General features: G+C 40.2%; 1 protein-coding gene across 2 annotated transcripts in view; it reads left to right on the plus strand.

Moving 5' to 3' along the window:
- Positions 1-359: 359 nt before the first annotated feature.
- Positions 360-8,568, plus strand: part of LOC128686565 (uncharacterized) — a 15,189-nt gene continuing 6,980 nt past the window's right edge. The window contains exons 1-6 of one of the 2 annotated variants that reach the window (XM_053773503.2): positions 360-449; positions 4,582-4,633; positions 6,678-6,837; positions 7,347-7,370; positions 7,722-7,751; positions 8,268-8,339. In XM_053773503.2, coding sequence (XP_053629478.1) covers positions 4,619-4,633; positions 6,678-6,837; positions 7,347-7,370; positions 7,722-7,751; positions 8,268-8,339 — 301 coding nt within the window. In that variant the 5' untranslated portion in view covers positions 360-449; positions 4,582-4,618. The remainder of the gene's footprint in view (positions 450-4,581; positions 4,634-6,677; positions 6,838-7,346; positions 7,371-7,721; positions 7,752-8,267; positions 8,340-8,568) is intronic. The other variant, XM_070084374.1, reaches the window with a different exon arrangement.

Raw genomic sequence — 8,568 nt, forward strand, 5'->3', positions numbered from 1 at the left:
AAGTCGTAGAATGACATATATCAGTCCTCATATTTTCCTCAAAAGGTCAAATTTCTAGGTGTGCTTACACCCACTTAGTCAGGTTAAAAGCACCGGAGTGAGGTCAGTGGTCATGTGGAGTGCACAACCACCCACTGACCTCTGTCACCCTCCCTCGCACGGACGTCACTTACCACAATGAATATTTCATGAACGATACAAGGTCGACGGTACCCTTCCCTACCCTCCCTGTCTCCTTCCCTCTGAATACCCACTGATAGAAAGTCGATTTCTCTGTTAGGAGTAAGTGAAAAGAGTCGTATTAATACGTGTGCAGGCACCCTATGTTAGCTTTCCCGAGTATATATAGGAGAGTCGGGGCCTTGACCCCACACAGTTCTTGACGGTCATATTACACACGTAGAGTACATCGCTCACCTCACCCATCACGCACGTCGCTCTCTCATCACGTACGTACAGCATATCTACTTGTTCAAATATTTAAAATATACAAGCTTGCCTTAAAGACTTGGGAGTGTTTTTCGAACATTACTGTGCTGAGATCCTGTTTCATGTAGACCAGGACACAAACATGAGATCAGGTAGGTAGAGCCTCCCTCGCCAGCAGCAGACGGAGGATCAATCTTCCACTGCCCCTGGAACTAAACATCATATCATAAAAAAAAGTGACATTCGGTACAGAGTACATTCTCTTCTCTCTCTTATTACTTCCCCTCAAGAGAGCTTCCTTGAAGAAGGCGAGAGGACTCCTGATTAAAGGAAGAGGACATGCCCTCCCATTCCTTGGATCAAACCTGAATGCCTCCCATTCCTCCCCCTCCCCCCAAAATTCTGTATGATACTATTATTATAATAATAATAATAATAATAATAATAATAATGTATGATACTGACAAGTACAGTTAAGCAGTGCGTATGTCTCGCGGTTAGCGGAGGGAGGATCGAGCCTCCACTTCTGGCAATGACTGACCCCACATGGCTCTAGCTCGTTATATCAAGTACTGAAGCCTAACAAATGCTTCCCTATGACTGTAACAATCGGATATTACGGCTCTTTAATACTTGTATAATCTGAAAAAGTTCACAAATGATGAATTGTCGCTGGTTTTGAAGTGTAAACTAAGCGATGTAAACCAAGTGATGTCAACCAGGCGATGTAAACCAGCCGGTTTAAATTTGATGATTGAGACACTTATGTAACATATGAGAATCTTTATTGAAGAAACGTTTCGTCACACAGTGGCTTCATCAGTCTAATACAAAATAGAAATGGGTAAGGAGAGGTAATCAGTCCCTCAGCCTGGAATCGATGTGTTCAGTCCATCACTCTTGTAGAAAGTACAGCATATGGCTGGAGAAGTGGTTTATATACCGTAGATAGATGAGTGGAAGCAGGAGGAGGCGGGATCACAGTAGAATCATCCACTAGAGTAAGTAGATCTTCGTCCAAAGGTTGGACAAGAATTGAGGAATGCCTTGTATGAAGATCACATGAAACTCTAAACTTACCATTTAGAGTTTCTCACGCTGCATTAAAGAGCCTCATTAGTTCCTGGAGGTTACCTGGAGGTTATTCCGGGGATCAACGCCCCCGCGGCCCGGTCCATGACCAGGCCTCCCGATGGATCAGGGCCTGATCAACTAGGCTGTTACTGCTGGCCGCACGCAGTCCAACGTACGAGCCACAGCCCGGCTGATCCGGCACCGACTTTAGGTATCTGTCCAGCTCTCTCTTGAAGGCAGCCAGGGGTTTATTGGCAATTCCCCTAATGCTTGATGGGAGGCTGTTGAACAGTTTTGGACCCCGGACACTTATGGTGTTTTCCCTTAGTGTACCAATGGCGCCCCTACTTTTTATTGGGGGCATTTTGCATCGCCTACCCAGTCTTTTACTTTCGTAGGGAGTGATTTCTGTGTGCAGATTTGGGACCATTCCTTCCAAGATTTTCCAAGTGTAGATTATGATATATCTCTCCCTCCTGCGTTCCAACGAGTACAAGTCAAGTGCTTCCAAGCGTTCCCAGTAGTTAAGGTGCTTGACAGAACTTATACGTGCAGTAAAGGATCTCTGCACACTCTCTAGATCTGCGATTTCACCTGCTTTGAATGGAGATGTTAATGTACAGCAGTACTCCAGCCTAGAGAGAACAAGTGATTTGAAAAGGATCATCATGGGCTTGGCATCTCTCGTTTTGAAAGTTCTCATTATCCATCCTATCATTTTCTTTGCACGTGCGATCGTGGCACTGTTGTGATCCTTGAAAGTGAGATCCTCAGACATTACTACTCCCAGGTTCCTTACATTATTTTTCCGCTCTATTGTATGGCCGGAGTCAGTAGCATACTCTGTTCTAGTTATTATCTCCTCCAGTTTTCCATAACGGAGTAGTTGGAATTTGTCCTCATTGAACATCATATTGTTTACCGTTGCCCACTGGAAAACTTTGTTTATATCTTCTTGGAGGTTAACCGCGTCCTCAGCAGATGACAGCCTCATGCAGATCCTAGTATCATCCGCAAAGGATGATACGGTGCTGTGGTGTATATCTCTGTTTATGTCTGATATGAGGATAAGGAATAAGATGGGGGAGAGTACTATGCCTTGTGGAACAGAGCTCTTCACTATGGCAGCCTCCGATTTAACTCTGTTGACCACTACTCTTTGTGTTCAATTTGTTAGGAAGTTGAAGATCCATCTCCCCACTTTCCCAGTTATTCCTTTAGCACGTATTTTATGGGCTATTACGCCATGATCGCATTTGTCAAATGCTTTTGCAAAGTCTGTGTATATTACATCTGCATTCTGATTTTCTTCCAGTGCATCCAAGGCCATGTCATAGTGATCCAGTAGTTGTGAGAGGCAGGAGCGACCTGCCCTGAACCCATGTTGCCCTGGATTGTGCAGATTTTGGGAATCCAGGTGATTTGCAATCCTGCTTCTTAGCACTCTTTCAAAGATTTTTGTGATGTGGGACGTCAGAGCTATTGGTCTATAGTTCTTAGCTAATGCTTTGCTGCCACCTTTATGGAGTGGGCTATATCCGTTGTTTTAAGTGACTGTGGAATTTCACCCATGTCCAAGCTCCTCCTCCATAGTGTACTTAGGGCACGCGAGAGGGGTTTCTTGCAGTTCTTAATGAAAACAGAGTTCCACGAGTCTGGGCCCGGGGCTGAGTGCATAGGCATGTTGTCAATGGCTTTTTCGAAATCTATCGGAGTTAGGGTAATGTCGGAAATCTGGCATACATTTATGGAGTTTTGAGGCTCATTCATGAAGAAATTATTTGGGTCGTCGATCCTCAGACCGATTAGTGGTTCACTAAACACAGAGTCTGTGAATATTGACAGACTCTTCATGATATAATATTTATTGTCTGCCCTGCCAATTTCGCAATCGTAAAAGTGACCTGTAGTCGCTGGCGGAGGTCACCGACTCTGGGGCAGAGCCTCAAGAGATTTGACCTCCAGCGGATGAAGATATATACACTGAAGACATGTCAAGTGACGAAGTTGGAGGCAGCATCACATGTGGGGAGAGCCCGCTAGTAGAAGTCATGCCAATAGGTTTGGCAAACGTTAGAATTAAGGTACAATCATCTCTACCAAGATTTCAAGATTTTGATGGAAGGAACAGACGCTCAGCTCCCTTTCCTTGGATCAACATATATTGAGTAGAATCCAGGCAGCGCCGTGGCCAGGTGTGTCACGTCGTCTCCAGTGGCCGCCTGGTCAACCACCACTTCCGTATTACTGTTTAGCATGCTTCGACCACTTTCTGGCCCTGGGAATTTACCTTTGTGTGTGTGTGTGTGTGTGTGTGTGTGTGTGTGTGTGTGTGTGTGTGTGTGTGTGTGTGTGTGAGTGTGTGTGTGTGTGTGTGTGTGTGTGTGTGTGTGTGTGTGTGTGTGTGTGTGTGTGTACGTGTGTGTACGTGTGTGTACGTGTGTGTGTGTGTGTGTGTGTGTGTGTGTGTGTGTGTGTGTGTGTGTGTGTGTGTGTACGTGTGTGTGTGTACGTGTGTGTGTGTGTGTGTGTGTACTCACCTAATTGTGGTTGCAGGGGTCGAGACTCAGCTCCTGGCCCTGCCTCTTCACTGATCGCTACGTGTCGGCTTCCTGAGCTTTGTCATTCCTCTTCTTAAAACTATGTATGGTTCCTGCCTCCACTACTTCACTTCCTAGGCTATTCCACTTCCTGACGACTCTATAACTGTGTGTGTGTGTGTGTGTGTGTGTGTGTGTGTACATGTGTGTGTACGTGAGTGTGTGTCTGTGTGTGAAGGTTAATGGTTCGATCCCTGGCATGGGTAGAAACATTGGCCATGTTTACTTAAACCTGCTGTCTCTTTACCTAGCTGCGAGTGATACTCGACTGTTGTGGGTCGCATCCTGGGGGGGGTTGTTCCCCTTAGATATGTCTGGGCTTTTTAATGAGCTAAGATCGGATAACAGCTCTTGCCCTGCAAATTCAACATCGTAAAAGAAATCCTTTCTTAATAATATTAACACAATGAAAGCAATGATGTGGAGATTTCAACTCCTGGAAGTAACTATCTCATATTAATCTCATTTTTCTCGTCAGGTTGAGAGAGAGTGAGTCAGCTCCAGTATCGTCACAAATGAATATTAAACTTGTGAGTAAAACTTTCCCACGTACATGTTGTCTTACGCAAAACAAAGACACAAAGGCAGAATGGATACTTTAGTAAGACAACGTTTCACTTGGACACAAGATTTTTCAAGTTTATTGAGAAAGCATTGATAAGGTGGGAATATACAGGCTGAGCGAGGATAGATAAATTACATACCTGTGCAACACCTGGGTAGCTTTGTTATCTTGTCGGTTCTCTGAACCATGAATGGTAGAAGACAATGTAAACAAGTGAACAGGTCAAACGAGAAGGTAGCCGAGATAGGTTTCCATCATCCCTATTCGTGGTTGCAGTGGTCGAGTCACAGCTCCCTGCATGTGTATAACTGTGTCCATCGTATAGATTAAAGTTAATGAATTAGATACATGTGCAACGTCTAGGTATCTTCACTAGGTAGACGGTCTCGTCATCCAGTGGCTTCATCGATACAATACAATGATAAAGTGAAGACTGTAGAAGATAGTGTCAGTATTATACATCATTCATATACATTGATTAAAGTTGATACTAATGACCCCTGGTTTAATCTCTGGTCTTATTGTGTCCTTCCAATGTCTGAAGTTGGCTGTTTGTTAGTGGGTTTTAAAGCTTACCAACTACAATGACCCCTGGTTTAATCTCTGGTCTTATTGTGTACTTCCAATGTCTGAAGTTGGCTGTTTGTTAGTGGGTTTTAAAGCTTACCAACTACACTGAGGCCATTAAGACTGCACGTAATCTCTTCACCACCAGACAAGAATACTCTGACCCCTATCAGAGAGATTAAACTCTGAACATATATTCGCTGAGGGAAATACACGTTTCGGTTTATATATCCTGTGTCCAAACACAGCTTTTGGACCTTTAATTTGGAGCTGGTTCGTATTTTATACCTCATACGCCCATCACACTCACAGTTGAATATTAGTTGCTTGTAATGAACTGCTGATTCTTGAATAATTGACTCAGAGTTATTAATGTTTTTGCAAAATAGATGTCAATGCTGGTAGCGACCGCCTCACGCACCTTACATATCATTCTTTAATAGCTATAAACACAAAGATATAAAACAATGATTATAGTTCAATAATTAATAAACTTCCTATTTTCTATCCTCTCCAAAGATATATAAACTCTTAACTCAGTTCTTCAATATATAGAAAATATCCTCATATCACTGCCTATCTATCTCAAAATAGATACTTTTATGCATCATTCCAAACAATAGCACTTGGCTCCGGTAGGTATAAAACATCATGATTATCATACCCAGACGTAAGGACATTAAATAACTACGAGAGGAGGAAGTAGAAATCAAATTTGAATTTTATATATATGTATATGTCGTGCTGAATAGGCATAACTTGCGATCTTGGCTTAAATAGCAACGTTCATCTTGCCATATAGGACAAGTGAAAATTTGTGTATGCAATAATTTCTCCAAAATAATTCTGAACCTAACGAAAAAAATATATTTCACTGTGTTTGTTTAGTATTAAATTATTGTAAACATATCTAAAATATATAGTTGGGTTAGGCTAAAATAAATTGTTCTTGTTATAATAAGGTTAGGTAAGTTTTCTAAGATTCTTTTGGTGCAAAATTATTTTTTTTTACATTAACATTATTGAAAAAAAAATATATCTTTAAACGTATAAGAGAAAATTTTAGAAAGGACTTAATTTTAAATGAGTTCTTGCTAAATGACCAGTTTTACATATTCGGCGCTATATATATATATATATATATATATATATATATATATATATATATATATATATATATATATATATATATATATATATATATATATATATATATAGTTCATTTAAACACATTTTCCACATTCCATCAACATAATAGTAACTTTACTTATATTACAGAATAAAAATATGATGTTTCATGCTTTTATTACGCTCCTTAAGGTTGAAACAATAACGACCATTACTGTGTGTTTGTCTTAAAACTGTCAGGTCTATAATAGTATATGTCTTATCAACATATTTGTAAGTGGTTTATCTGCATATGTGTTCACCCTGAGTGGCAGGTGTTGTTGTTGGTGTTGGTGGCGGTGTTGGAGACGATGCTGGCCAGTGCTCACATTATCACCTCCAGCAGGAGGTTCCCCGGGGAGAGGCGCCTCGGATCTACCAACTACCGTGCAAGCACTTTTGGCGTACGTGGATTCATGAACCGTCCTATTGCTAGTGAGTACTGCCAAGTGTGTGTACGATTTTCACATACACACACACACACACACACACACACACACACACACACACACACACACACACACACACATATACACACACTACAAACGCACTACACATACACTACACACAAACACATACACACACACATCGACACACAGAGGTGGACCATCTATACGAGCATTTGGGCAATGTAAAGGTGGACCGCTGGGCAGAGTAAAAAAAAAGAAACTGAAGAAATGTCACGAGAAACTCAAGTCATAGCCGCTACACAAAGATTGAAACGAAAGTGGAACGTGCCTTAGATGAGCAGTGAACACACCTCTGGCCCTCAGCAGTTAATAAACCGACTTGATAAATGGCAGATGTCCAGTCCGCTTCTGTCAACACCCTATCTTTCTATGTGCCTAAATCTTAAAACTTCTTAACATTTGCCTTTAAAATATTATCTGTGTGTACGCATTTTATATACACGCTGACGCCTGGTTCTTCCTTCTCTCCAACAGGACACACCAGAACTCACCAGCAAGGTAATGTTGTCACTCTTGCTGAGCTCTTTATCTTGTGACATAGTGTCACATTATAATTGAGGGATAATTTCAGTTCACTGTATCAAGAGCCCTTCATCAGGCTCAAGGGCCCCCATCTGAAGGGGCCACCATATTTTATCAAAATTAACAGAATATTGCAAATAATTCAGGAAATTTCAGATTCTCTTTTTTTTCCATAGAGTAAACCTGATCACCTCCCTTCCTAAGAGCTGAAAGAAACCTGTGGGCATAGCATTTCTCAATTGAGAATAATAATAATAATAATAATAATAATAATAATAATAATAATAATAATAATAATAATAATAATAATAATCATTTTTTTCACAGGATCCTTTCCAAACAGAAAGCCTCCACCTGGTAAGTATTCACTATATTTAATTACTTTAATATTATAAATTAATTCAGAATAATTTAAATATCTCCAAGAAGCATATAACAAAGGCATTTTAAATTAAAATGGAAGAACATTGTACGGTTTAAATTCATTAACAAGAGAATAAATAGAAAGAATAGGTAGACAAAATAGAAAAAAAAATACATTGTAAGCATAACAAAGGAAGGAATAAATAGTCATGAATACAAAACATAGCAGGTAGACAGGACAGCAATGAGAGTGAACAATTGGCAGGGATAGAAAGTAGTATATATACAGAATTTAGACACCACAGAATCATAAAGTCTACACCAGACTGTTTGTTTTAATTGAAGGCTAATTGCTGCATGAACACTGGAAGCCTCACTTGAAGGTGAATGAGAGTATTCTGGTTCCCTTGTTCTACATAAACATATTTTTAGCAGCTGTGGGTTGCAATATGCAAATTTTCAAAGTTGCATCTTTAACAATTGTGAATCTAGTTCCTTCTCTCTCACCAGAATCTTACCCTTACGACAACTACTACTACTACTACTACTACCCTTCAGCAAGAAGATACTACCCCACTTACGGTAAAGTATATACTCACACGTTTAGTTCTTTACTATTTTTCACAAGAATTGGCACTATCCATATATATATATATATATATATATATATATATATATATATATATATATATATATATATATATATATATATATATATATATATATATATATATATATATATACAGGGAGGTACCACCTCTAGAATTTTACTGGGGACCCTCATCATCCTCAGAGAAGACAATAAACGTAC

This window comes from Cherax quadricarinatus, chromosome 12 (assembly GCF_038502225.1).
Source record: "Cherax quadricarinatus isolate ZL_2023a chromosome 12, ASM3850222v1, whole genome shotgun sequence".
Lineage (NCBI taxonomy): Eukaryota > Metazoa > Arthropoda > Malacostraca > Decapoda > Parastacidae > Cherax > Cherax quadricarinatus.